This window comes from Scomber japonicus, chromosome 11 (genome assembly GCF_027409825.1).
Source record: "Scomber japonicus isolate fScoJap1 chromosome 11, fScoJap1.pri, whole genome shotgun sequence".
Classification (NCBI taxonomy): Eukaryota; Metazoa; Chordata; class Actinopteri; order Scombriformes; family Scombridae; genus Scomber; species Scomber japonicus.
Window position 1 is genome coordinate 13,672,301 of NC_070588.1, and position 13,679 is coordinate 13,685,979.

A 13,679-nucleotide genomic window follows, 5' to 3' on the forward strand; every position below is an offset into this window, starting at 1 on the left:
TCATCGAAAATACTTTATTTTCTTCCTCATTGAACATTCCCTCTAGAATATATGGAAAATGTCCTGCTGTAAATACATTGTATATTTTTTTATGTTCTGAGAAGTACTGTTAGATCTGCGTGTCTGTAGAGAGACGAAGCTTGTGCTAGAGACTCTTTGTCAGTGGAAGGCATATTCATTTTGTTTTTCCAGCATTTATTAGATTTAACAGCGACTCTGTCTCACTTGTTGTCGAGAACGTGGCTTTTCTGAGGTTTGTATATATCTTCACCACTGTTATCCGAAGAAAATTGGCTCTTCTTTTTTTTTTTTTTTTTTTTTTTACAGTTTTATTACTGATTGGTTAAAGTGAATTTTGTTTTTCTTTTGTAAATGAATGCAGTTGATTGTACATTATGATGGATTTTTACTGTATACAACTGTTTGTAATGAAAGAAAAGCCCCTGGGGGAAAGATAATTTGGGTTTGAAGTAATACTCCAATAAAATCGTTTTAGTATCAAATACTCAACCTGAACAGCTATAGAGAAATATAAAAATGTGGGTGGAATATTACTTGAAAATAATAGCTCTGTGGTTTCTACTAGATACCCATTTCATCGTAAGCAATTATTAAAAGCACAGCGCAGATGAGTCATTCTGCTTGGGTAAATTGTATCCTATATTGTGGCGAATCTTGAATTCAGCTCTTTAAAAAAAAAAAAACCTATTGATGGAGATTTGTGACTTATAACAGCAGTACTATGGGTTTTTTCTTCTTTTTCTTTTCTCCTTTTAATTAACTATTGTCAATAACCTGGCCATAAGTGTCCTTGTATAAGCTAGAGAAAAAAAAAGGTTTTGTGTAAAGATCTGAATTATGAACTTTTTTGATAAAAACTATTTTTGAAACATGTCATTTAAGGCACTGATATGTACAGTATATCATATGCAGTCACTATTGCTACCCTCATTTATCTCTGTACAAGTCGTTTGTGTCAAGATCTTTCAAATAAGGATGTGAGTCTCCTTTTGACAAGCATTTTCATACTTTTAAAGAGCTTGATAAGGAAGCCCTGCAACGTCACTGTGGGGGGTGGGGTGGGGGTGGGGGGGTGTGGGGGTCTGATCTGAGGTTTATTTGCATGGTCTCTAACTTGTTGGGTCGAGTGAACGTGTTTTATGGATAATGTGCAGCTTTAATTGTAGCTGATTAATTTCAGTAAAGTAACCCATATGATTAGAGTTTTGCAATATATTATGATTTGTAAACAATCTGATTCAATTGTTGTTTTGATTGTTGTGTGTCATGTCCTTATAAATAAAAGAATTCACAGAAACTGACCTTGAATTGTTATTGATATGCCATTCATCTGCAGCTGCTGTGTACTCTAGTGTTGTACATTACATTCAGGCTAAGTTTGAGGCAACAAAAAGTCCATTTCTTGGTCCTTTGACAAAATGAGTAAAAGTGTAGAACTACAAAAAGACAAATCAAGTCAAGTCAACTTTAGTTCTACTGCTCAATATCATAATCACAAATTTGGCACAGGGGTTTTTACAGTTTATAGCAATACAACATCTTAGACCCTAATGCAAATGAGGAAAAATTACCTTAAAAAAACCATTTAACAAGAAAAAGTGGAAGAAACGCAAATGACAGAATACAGCATTGAACAGGAAATCAAAAGATAATGGATTAATAATATAGCCTATATGACAGAGCCAGACAGTAACAGAGTACATTTACTTGAGTACAGTACTTAAGTACATTTTTGAGGGAGTACTCATGACTTTACTCAAGTACATTTGAGAGGCAAATATTGTACTCTTTACTCCACTACATTTCTATCCATAACCGTGAGTACCCGTTACTTCTACAAAAAAAAAAAAACAACTCAATTTGTCATTTCCCTCTCAAACGTGATTTGATTGTGCAGGCACCTGGAAGCTGTGTACTCTGTCCGCCTCTGCTATATGATGAATGTGATGCCAAGCAGCTTCCTTGTGCCACCAGGACTGAATCATTTGATGTCAGCTCTCTCTAACATTGTGAAGTAGAATTCACGCTGCGTTGGATTTCGAAAGGGAACGAGCTGGGATTAAACCTTGGTGAGACAAGTTTGAACCTTTTAGATGTCTTCTAATGCCTTGTTTTGGTTGACCAAGTGTCTGAAACCCCATAATATTATTTATTTTTGTTTTTCATTTTCACAATGGAGAAACTGGAACCAGAATAATTGGAATTATCAATGGATAAATGACATTAATGTCCCCCTCCACTCAAAGTGCTTCTTGTTATCTCAGTTGGATGTGTGAGCTTCACTATGCAGACTTTGACACTAGAAGGCTGTTTTTACATGAATCTGCTGAAAGTGGAAATTTTCAGTGTGCTCACTTTAAATCTGAGATTAAGACCTGTGGCAAGGAGCATGATTTATGACATCACATCTGGTTTGGAGCCAATCATGGTCCAGTATGCAATAAACAATTAAGTGGAAATGTCAAGCCTGCTTTTTCACTAAAAGAATGTTAGTATATTCATAGATTAAGGATTTTTCAATAAGAAAGAATGAGAAGATGTAATTTTAGGAATTTTTAGCAGGTTGAATTTGTTTTTATGTTTAAAAAACATCTCAGATCCAAATTGTTATTCAAAGAAGAGGAATTTGATATGGCTTAAAACACGTCTGGAGTGGATCTTTAAACAGCTAAGTGGTTGCTGATGAACTTTCTGTCAACAGACTGTAATAATTTCGGCACTAGAAAGTTCAGTTTCAAAAGGCACCAGATAAACCAGTTTGTCAGTTGGCTATCAAATTCTCCAACTTGGTGCCTATTACACTTCAAAGCATTATTCTAATGAACCTTTCATTTAATCTGATATGTTAAATCCAAATAAATATGATCAGAATATGCCAGGAAGCACTTTCTGTAGCTGTGAATGAATAAAATACTACTGTAGGCTTGACTGGCAGAAACAGAAACATCCTTATAGCCAAAAACCATTATCTCCTTTCCCACCTGGAGCCCAAATGTTGGCAAAGAATTCAACAAATAAAAAGATAAGGATATTGAGCAGTACTTGCATTTTTCAGCTGTAATCATTGGTCAACCTTGCCTACTGAAGGGCTTGCCAAAACTAACACAGGATCCTTGTGCAAAGCAGCAACACACCCTGGAAGGGAACCAACCACAACACATTCATGCTGGCATTACCTGCTTACTGACTGCTGACGTTTTCACGAAACACGTTGTCAATACTGACTGATTCAATTGAGTTATCATTTTGTTTTTTTACTTCTCATTTTCTCCCGAGCATGAGCTGATGACACTCTGTGAAAGGTAAGATTTAGGCATTTTATAAGTGAAGTTTGGCTGAGACGCTCCAGGCTAAACACTATTCAGAACACCTGCCAATTTAAACTGAGACTTTATAGTTTGAATCAAGAGCTTTTACGCAAATTGATTTCACGCAACCCACCAACAAGCAGTTATTTTAAGAAACATACACTTACTGTTTAACTTGCTTGTCACTTGTTTGGCAAATCCATTTGAGAAAGAAATGTGTATTTAATATGAATTTAAAGATCATTTAATTTAATCGAGAGACCGTATTGGTTCATTTAAGAGTAATTAAGAGAAGATGCAGGATCATATTTTAGTGTTGCCATCAGAAACATTAAATTGACTTATTTTACTAGCGGCTTCGTCAGTGCTACTCAATAAGGAAGACAGCACAAGGATACCACAGCGGATTAATGTGGACTACAAGTATTTCGTTTTTTTAAACTATAGGGAACAAATTGAGGTAAACCCTGTGTTAAATCTGTTTTGTTTCATTAGTGTCGACTATAAAAGAAAACCACAGCCTGACCAGTTTGATTTATTGTTCAAGTGAGCTGTTTGTTAAGAAAAAGAAAAAAGAAAAGAAGCCTTTTAGCTCTTTATTTACACTTATGTGTCTGCAGGATCAGGAGCACACCCTTCTGTGTCCGGGTGGCAAGATATTTTTTCCTAGGATGGCGAAGTAATAACCCGGCCTACTCTGCCTCTGATTGGCTTTGACCCTGACATTCATCCTCTAACCATGCATATGACTAGCCAATCAGAGGCAGAGTAGGGCGGGTCATGATAACTTCGCCTTCCTAGGAAAATAAAGTAAAGTGTCCTCATGCTACACCTGTTGCTGTTTAACCAGGATAGGCGGAACTAATACAGTCAGGAACTAATACTGTCTTTAACCTCAGCAGCCTTCCTTAACAGATCAAGTGTAGTTATTTATTAAACCCAAAGCTGATGCTTGTTTTTGTTTTTTTTGTTAATTTTATTTCGGATTAACTTGGAGTATAGTGCCAAGTAATTCACCTGTGAACACCTGTAGGCTGCAATGGATCCCCTGCCAGCAGGTCAGACAGTGCACACCTGTAACCAGGAGGCAGACGGTTCAGGATTGTTAAAGGGAGGAGTTGACACCAGCGCAAACACTTATGTCCATGATTTGTTCCATGAAGATGCACAGGTAAGATATTTGCTCTGTCAACTCAAATATTTAAGAGATTCACGGTGATGAAGGCAACAGGAGCACTCCCAATGAGTCATTTGAGTTCCTGTAATGTTGGGATGTTCTTGCTTGGCATTTGGAGAAACATTTGTTTAAATCTGAATAGAAATGAAGAGAGTAAGTAATAGCAAACGTTTCTTTTACATTAAGGGGTTAAACACTGAACAAAATACAGGTTACATAATGATAATAATAATAATCATCATAACTTTATTTATATAGCACCTTTCATATATAAAATGCAGCTCAAACTGCTTTACATTTGAAGCAATAAAACAAATGCAAAACAGTACAGCATGTTAAAATCAACAGTAGGCTATAGGTTACCACTAAAACAAATAATAATAAAAAATCAGCGATGTATGAAGGTGCTATACCATTTAAGGCTTTGTTGGTAATTAAAATGACCTTAAATCAGTTATAAAAGAAACACAGAGCCAGTGCAGGTCAGCGTTTTGGTCTTTGGTTAAAAGTAGTGCTGCAGGGTTCTGTATGAGTTGTAATTTCTTTATAGATTTTTTTGGGAGACTAGTAAAAAGTGCATTGCAGTAATCTAACCTGCTAGTAATAAAAGCATTAATGTTAATCCTCTACTATTTTGTGTCTTGGATTTTTATCCAAGGATTCAAAGGTTTTATTTGTGACATAAAGGATGATACTGTGTGGTTATGCAGTGAAATGAAATTGCGGTAGCTCCAGGACTGTGCAATGCGATATTAGATAATATAAGTAGAGAAAAAAAGAATTATAAGGGAAGAGGCAGTTTAGGGGATTATTAAGAAGAAGCGTAAAAAGGAAAGACACAGTAAACATATGAAAACATAGATAAATATTTAACATACACTTAATGTATAGTGTAGTAGACAGCAGGTGAATGTGCAAAAAACAAGTAGAACAGATACTACACACCATATTTTCTACATTTCCTTGTTTATAGCTCTGACAGCCTGAGGATAAAAACTCCTCCTCAGCTTCTCTGTCTGAGTTTTTAGGCAGCTGAAGTGTCTGCCAGACTTGAGCAGTGTAAACTGTCCCTCGCTGGGGTGAGAGGAGTCCTTGGCAATCCTCTGAACTCTAGTCAGTACCTGTCTGTCAATATGTCCTGCGGAGTGGGGAGAGAGGTTTTTCTGATGCGCTCTGCTGTGTGGACTACCCTCTGGCGGACTTTTCTGTCCTGGGAGGAGCGCAGCTCCCAGCCGTGATGCTCCCAGACACGATGCTCTGGATGGCTGCAGGGTAAAAGGTTCTTAAAATGGCTGGGGATGCTTTGAGTTTTCTAAGTTGTCTGAGGTGGTACAGACTCTGCCTGGCTTTTTTTAAACTTTTGCCTGATTGTGCTGGTTGAATATGACATCCTCAGTGAGGTGAATTCCAAGGTATTTATACCCCCACTGGGGACCTGTTTGTACAGAGAGGGGTGTATGGGTTGTCCTCTCTTCTTCTGTGAGCCACCACCATTTGTTTGGTCTAGGCAATGTTGAGAAAGAGGTAGTTAACCTGGCACGAGGCATACAGGTTCCTTTTCTTTGTTCGTTTGTTCGTCACAGGAATCCAAGCAAACCAACAAACTGTAGCACAGATGCTGTACTTTTTGTATTTGCACTGTTAATAATTACATAGAATCTTTTTTTTTTCTCCAAACAAATCAGGTAGTAAAGTAACAGTTGTGTGTCTGTGAGAACGGTTCAATGGGCCACCTCTCAAGGACTGCACCCAAAGAAGATACTGGAGCACAAGATTCACTTAAGCAGTTCATTCAGGTGCAAATGGATGTTTTCACCTGAGTAAACTGCTTGAATAAACAGCTGTGTGTCTGTGTTCAGGGCCTCCAGCAGTCTAGCCAGCCGTGGTGGCGAATCAAACTGTTTGTGTGGGAGCCGGTGCTCTTCGGTACCTGGGACGGCGTCTTCACCACATGCATGATCAACATATTTGGTGTGGTGTTGTTCCTGCGGACAGGTTATCTGGTGGTGAGTATACAGTGTTGCATTTTTATGTATTATAGCCAGCTGCACAGCTATATATAGTCAGAAAACCTGCATAGAAACAGACTTTTACCTAGTTTACATGTGAGAGAGGCTGAATATAATTTTTTTTTGTGTATTCAAGAAACAAAATCACAAACTTGTCCTTTCTAGCGTTTTCTTTTCCCATTTGGATTTAACATAGTCAGTCTTGGTCAGATAAGTGCTAGAATGATGCCTTCACTCTTAGTTGTAAAGATGTAAAATGATGATGAAAATGATTTCCCTGATCAGATATTAACGTCTGAATGCAGTGGGGATTTTGCAGTATCAATGACTTTACTGTATGTAAGACCTTCTCACCAACACATTACCCATCCTTTCACCACAGTAACAAACTTACTCTGTCGGAAACACTGCTGTCTCATGGTTGTCATTACAGTGTGGACCGTGTAGCTGAGTGTACAAGGTCTGCATTACAATGAGAACAATGTAGACTTATTTATGAGCTGGAGTGATGGGCTCTATTTACTACTATTGCAAGCTGGTACTTTACAGGATATATGGCCGTGCAAACAATTTATGATTTACTCTTGAATTTAAGAGTGATCTTTCTCAATATGTGAAACAGAAAAGGACTGTATATTATGCTAGTTTTCTGTTTTAAACATTGTAATATCTGGGTTATGTTATTCACTTTTCATGTCTCTGTTCACCTTTGTTAAAGAATGGGATTGAGCAAATTAGAGTTGGATGTTTCCTTTTTGGTAATATCAGTTTAAATCAGCAAATAGTAGCAGTACAAAGTAAAAATGTATAATTTCAGAAATCTACTGTAGGTGTAGAACTGTAGGTGTAGAACATTTTGTATAATGGTGTTGAGGTTACAGCTGCATGTAACTCCTTTTGTGCAACTTTGTGTCCTGACATCATGCAGGGGAACACAGGTGTGCCGCTCGGGATGCTACTGGTCTCTATGGTTGTGCTGGTTGCTTTAGTAACAGTGATGTCAGGGATTGGAGTCAATGAGCACTGTGGAGTTGGGAGTGGAGGAATCTACTCCATGATCTCCACTGTCCTGGGGGGCAGGGTCGGGGGCACTGTGGGCCTCCTCTATGTGTTTGGACAGGTGAGTAACAGATACAGACTGTTACTGAGGACTATTGTTTTTGTGACGGCTGTGGTGTGTGTTTTTGGTTTTTTGTGTCATGTGAATACTACATTTAACACAGATCCACACTTTTAATTTCCATCTTCCTTTTCATGCTGCTTCCATCACTGCAGTGTGTAGCTGGGGCCATGTACATCACAGGCTTCTCTGAGTCTGTGGCGGAGCTGCTGGGTCTGCAGAGCCAATGGGCAGTGCGTGGCATGTCAGCGGCAGTGTTGCTGGCCCTGGTCGGAATCAACCTGGGCGGTGTCAAGTGGATTGTGCGACTCCAGCTGCTTCTGCTAGCTGTACTGGCTGTCTCCACGCTGGACTTTGTCATTGGCACCTTCACACATCTTGACCCAGGTAGGGCAGAGGTCATGATACATAGACATGAAGGGTAAAGGGACTTAACAGTGATCATGGGAGGCCTTACACATTAGCGATATATTTTGTTCCAATATGCAATGACTTCGGTGAGTATTTTAATGCCAAAGTAATCCTCAAATTATTCAGTGTTTGGCCAAGATTTATATTCTTGTTCAGTATTCAGTATTTGGACAGATTGTAAATGTTTAGACATTTAGTAGAGTTTAACACAATCAGAGCCAGGGAAATTTTACAGAAAAACAAGAAAATATGCCTTAAGCAATCACTGGGTAAATAGCCAAAACATAGACAGCCATGGAAATAAAAACAAACTGAAAAACAAACAACAAAATTAGTAGGAAAAAGGTCAAATTTAAACTCTTGTCAGTTATTAAGTAAATTGACAAATGTGAGCATAAACTGTGTCCTGTCATGACATAACCTTCCCCATGGATACTGTATGTGTTTGTCATAGTTATGGCCAGCCGCAGGTCAGTTACAGATTTGGATTTGGAATATATGGGTAATATCATCTTACCATGGTGGTATCAGGAGGGAAATTGTAGCAAGTTGTAGCAGCAACGGGAAAAAAGGGGGAAGAAAGAAAAACTAGAGATGTCAATATTTTGACTTGCCTCATTAGCTGCTGTATTGTATTGCATTAATTGCTAAATCTGAGCCATTGTTAAGGTTATCAGCTCCATGTGTGTTCTTCCTGCTTTAACAAGTCAGTTAATGTGATTTTGTTTCCAAAGAGGTTGTGGGTAGGGTGTGGAGAGGCATGGCAGGAAAACCAAACTACATTGATGACTTGAATGGTCATCAGTCTATGACTTGTTTGGGCCAGTAGGTGTAGCTGTAGTATCACTTATCATTGTTAGTCTAGTAGTCCTCTGAGTCCAGATCACTGCAACTCACTTCTTCATGAGTCTGTGTAAAATCCTTTTGCTACATATCTAACCATTTTTTCATTATGTCTACTAAGCCAAAGTGCAGTTTTCCTCCCGTTGTGTCAGCGTTAAAACTTGTGGAGACATTTTTTATGGTGAGGAAATGTGGGTTTTTTGTTTTCGGTATTGTTTTGTTTCTTTGAGTAGATTGTATTCTTTAGCTGGCCTTCAGGAAGTCCTTCCCCATATTTTCTGTTCTCTCTGATTATGAACGTCCTGTCCAGTGGGAAGAGTAAAGTGTTCCAGAAGTGGAGCCAGTTCATGTGAACAACACACTTCAGACAAAAGAGTACTCACTATGGTTTACATTTACTGCACATACACTAAAAAATACATGTGTATGTCACATAGTGGCCTATTTTTCCCAGAAACCACAAGGAGCTCAGCCCACCTGTCCGGTGTTGGGAAATGTGTAGGTTTTGCAAGATTAATCTTTATTATGCTATCCAGCCCTGTGTCACCAAACCTTACCTGTCCTTTTCCACCACTCCCTACCTCCTGTCTTCCTCGTAGCACAGGCCAACAGAGGCCAGTTTACAGTTGCTGCCGACTTATGTGAGAAGCAGCCTTAATGGCTACTCCAGGTTTTTCCAATTACGAGCTGCTGAGTGTGTTTGTTGTGGTGACCTCATGGTTGGCAGACTCCCAGCAGGTCCCCTAGCTAGCTGAAGCAGCCCAGATTAGCCTGCACTCACTGAACGCTGTGGCACATCCTGACGGAAAAGGAGCCACCGCCAAATTCATGCGGTCATAGTTTGATAAAACTGTCCCCTCCTTTCTCATGTACACTTGGACACCATCAGTAGCTAAGGCATATCTTGTCAGCCAAGTGATATATCCATCAAAACTGTAACAATACACTGGTTTGTCTGTATGTTTGACCTTTTATTTAAAACGTGAACATCAGATTCAAGATTCAAGATTCAATACTTTATTGCCATGTTGACATAGTCGATTGGAATTTGTTGCAGTGGGTCTCACAAATACATCAACATTCACTCACAGCATTCCAGGATAAAAACAAGTGCATAAATAAGATAAATAAAATCCAAGTAAAAGTAAAAATAGAACATAGAAAAAACAGTACTGTGGGGGGAGAACAGCAGCAGCAGAATAAAGTGCAAAATGCATGGTAAAGTGCATTAGAACAGCAGCGGCTGCTGAATAAAGTGCATAATACATGTTAAAGTGCACAATGCAATAAACAATAATAATTAAAATCATACATAAAAGTATTGACCATTAAAAAGTTGTACAGCTTGGGGGTACGTGCTGATCTTTAATCTTGTTGTTCTTGTTTTTATGCTTCTCAGTCTTTTATGAAAGGGGAGAAAGTTCAGTAGGCAATTAGCTGGGTGGGAGGGGTCCCTTAAAATCTTTAGACCTCCTTTCTGCAACCTGGCCTTGTAGATTTCTGAAAGCAATGGAACCTCACACCCAGTGATTTTTGATACGGTGCCCACCACCTTGTTCAGCTGCTCCTCTTCCTCTACAATCATGTTTCCAAACTAGACAGTTACAGCATAGGTGAGGATACTCTCCACAGCTGCCCGGTAAAACTGTAGCAATCCTTTGCTAGACACCCCACTCTTTTTCAACTGTTTTAAAAAGAATAGTGTCTGGTGAGCTTTCTTTAAAATCATACAGGTATTGTCCTTCCATTTCAAGGTGGACATGATGGTCACTCCCTGAAACTTAAAACTGTGTACCCGCTGCACTTCTATGTTGTTGATAGTCAAGGGTGGGTGGACCTCATGTTTGGTACAAAAGTCCACAACCATTTCCTTGGTTTTTACCATCATTGAGTTCCAGATTGTTTGCACTGCACCAGTCTAGCAGAGATGAGATATGGTTTCTGTACTCTGATTCCTCATTTCTGGTAATTAAACCAAACAATCAGACTTCAATTTTCTGATCATCTTAAATGGTTTAATAAGTTTTGTTGCAGAAATTAATATGCTATATTATGTATTTGTTTTTGATATTTTTGTTAGAATTGTTATCCTCATTTAGGAAGGCTAAACAACGCAGCTTGTATCTATAATCAGAAATCTTATGCTATTAAAATATCCTCTCGACATAGAGAGACTTAGCGTCTTTATTTGCCCAGCCACATGCATCTGTTAAAAGACTGATCATCATGTCCTTTCTGCAGCCCCTTGTCAGGTTGGCTCAGAATTGTTATTGTGCTTGAAAAACTGCATGGCTGCAACATGTAGGATAACTGAGGATAGTGTGTTATCATCTGTGATGGGAGGAGAATGTGTTTCCAACTTGTAGTTTGTGGTGTTTTTGAGCACAGTAAATTATTTAGTTTGGTCACTAACACTGCCAAGGAATTGTCTGTACATCTAAACAGTTTTAGCTGCAAAACCTTCTGATTGTGGTGCACAGATTAAATACAATCAGACACGCCTTACCCTGTCTCTGTACTTGAAGTCTATTCCCCAAAGAACAGGAAGTCGTAATGTGCTCTTTGGGTCTGGATTTTAGGGTGTTAACCAGACCTCACCCACATTTTTGGTAAATGACAAAGAGCAAAGGCTAGAACTGAGATCTGAGGCCTGATGCTACTCCTGACACCACCACATCAATTTTCCCTATGATCCTCATTATAATATATAGTTCTCAATCATCCCAGAGGGACCTGTCCCACCTCTGTATAATCAGAGCCTGCCCTGTATTACATGGAGTTTATGCTGGTTAGTGTGGGAGACTAAGAGGTCAGTCTAACAGAGGGAGAGGCCTCAGATGCGCATGTAATCTGCACATTCCAGTCTGTATCAGAGGAATGCCAAGCTCAGAAAGGAGACCCACTTTACACTTGCTCTTCAGATAATATACATACTCAAATATGGATGCTGGCCTCACAAAAACAACACGCCAGTTTTTTTTCTAGCTTTTTTTTTTTTGCACACTACAGTGAGATCCTTCCACATCACATTACAGTGGATTCCTCCAAGTAGCCACATATAATTAAAAAAGGAAAAAGAATAATAATATTAACCTGTTTTCAGATTCAGATTTTACACTCAAAACTCATAAGATATATTATTATAAAAGTATTGTTATCAATTAAAATAAAAAATGATAGTGGGCCTTCTGCTACACAAGAAGTACTTCTACTTTTGATACATAAAGTAACTGATAACACTGCATCATGCAGAATGGACTTGGCAGAAATTGAATATAATATTCATAAGTATGTTTTAAGTATGATATAATCACCTGAAGAATCATAGTGTTTTCATTAACTTAGAATGAGCTCTACATAGGAAGCAGGTCCTTTTCCATTGAGGCTGCCATGTTGCACCACCGTATTTCTACAGTAGCCCAAAATGGACAAACTAAATATTAACTCAGGAGAGTATTCAGTTGGTTGCAGTTTGCAACCTCGACGCTAGATGCCACTGAATCCTGCACACTGATCCTTTTTAGTAAAATTTTGAATGCAGAAGTTTTACTAGTAATGGAATACTTCTAAACTGTGGTATTGCTACTTTGATTAAAGTAAAATCAGTACTAAATAGCTAGTTTTTGCTCAAAAATCAGTATCAACTGTGTATCAAGGCTGAATTACTAATACCTTCAGAAGTCCCCAAAGCCCCAGGTCCACTGTGTTTTAGTTCGTAATTTGAAACACTAAGGTACAACATCAACTGGGTCTTGCATTATTACTAAATGCTGATGCCCAGTTAGGGCTGGGCAATATATCAATATTATATCGATATCGTGATATGAGAATAGATATCGTCTTAGATAATATCGTGATACGGCATAAGTGTTTCTTTTCCTGGTTTTAAATGCTGCATTACTGTAAAGTTTGTAATTTTATGAACTTACCAGATTGTTCTAGCTGTTCTATTATTTACCTTTTACCCTGTCATTATATTCACATTACTTATGGTTATTTATCAAAAATCTCATTGTGTAAATATTTTGTGATAGTATCGACAGTCATCTCTACAATTTTGTTGCAATATCGTTATCGAGGTATTTGGTCTAAAATCTCGTGATATTTGATTTTGTCCATATCGCCCAGCCCTAGTCCCAGTCTTGTACAGGGGCCCTGGTGTCAAAATCTGGTTTTAGTGCCTTTTATTATTGTAGATGGTCCCAAATAAATTAAGGTTTCTATAGTGTGCATCGTATTTGGAGGCAATGGGGACCCAACATCTTGTTTTTGCCCCAACAAACAAATGAATCCATCATGTTTTATAGGGCCATGGTATGATGGATGTGCATGTACATCCCTTACAAAATGGAAACATACACAAAAATTTAGCTTGAAACACATGTTTGTTTGCTGTTTTTGCTCACTGTGCTTGAGATCAAATCCATCCTGAAACACTGGCAGTGTATCCAAACATGCAGCTCATGTTGATAGAAATAGTTTTGACTTATAAATATGTGAACGCCCTCAACTGAATACTCAGAGAGAGAGGAAGAGAAGTCAGTGGCGAGGGCTGTGAGAGTCAGGCTTAGTTGGATGTTGAAGTGTGATGTTGTAATAAGGGTGGGGAGCTCATGGTGCAGCTATGGACACTGACTGCCCTGGATTTGCTAGATTCTGAATGTTTGGACAGAGGGCGGTCTCACCGGGTCAGAGTGAGCAAAAGTTTGGGCTTCTAGTCCCATCTCATGTCCGTTTTTACACCCTCCTTTTAAATTCCTGCTCTGGAGAACATGTGCATTATATAACTA

General features: G+C 38.6%; 1 protein-coding gene across 4 annotated transcripts in view; it reads left to right on the forward strand.

Moving 5' to 3' along the window:
- The window catches only part of slc12a8 (solute carrier family 12 member 8), a 102,740-nt gene that overhangs the window by 79,604 nt on the left and 9,457 nt on the right, over positions 1 to 13,679 (forward strand). For 3 of the 4 annotated variants that reach the window (XM_053327985.1, XM_053327987.1, XM_053327988.1), the window contains exons 1-5: positions 3,173 to 3,323; positions 4,332 to 4,500; positions 6,366 to 6,512; positions 7,444 to 7,635; positions 7,791 to 8,022. In XM_053327985.1, the coding sequence (XP_053183960.1) occupies positions 4,369 to 4,500; positions 6,366 to 6,512; positions 7,444 to 7,635; positions 7,791 to 8,022 (703 nt within the window). In that variant the 5' untranslated portion in view covers positions 3,173 to 3,323; positions 4,332 to 4,368. Of the gene's footprint in view, positions 1 to 3,172; positions 3,324 to 4,331; positions 4,501 to 6,365; positions 6,513 to 7,443; positions 7,636 to 7,790; positions 8,023 to 13,679 lie in introns of those variants that run through there. The other variant, XM_053327986.1, reaches the window with a different exon arrangement.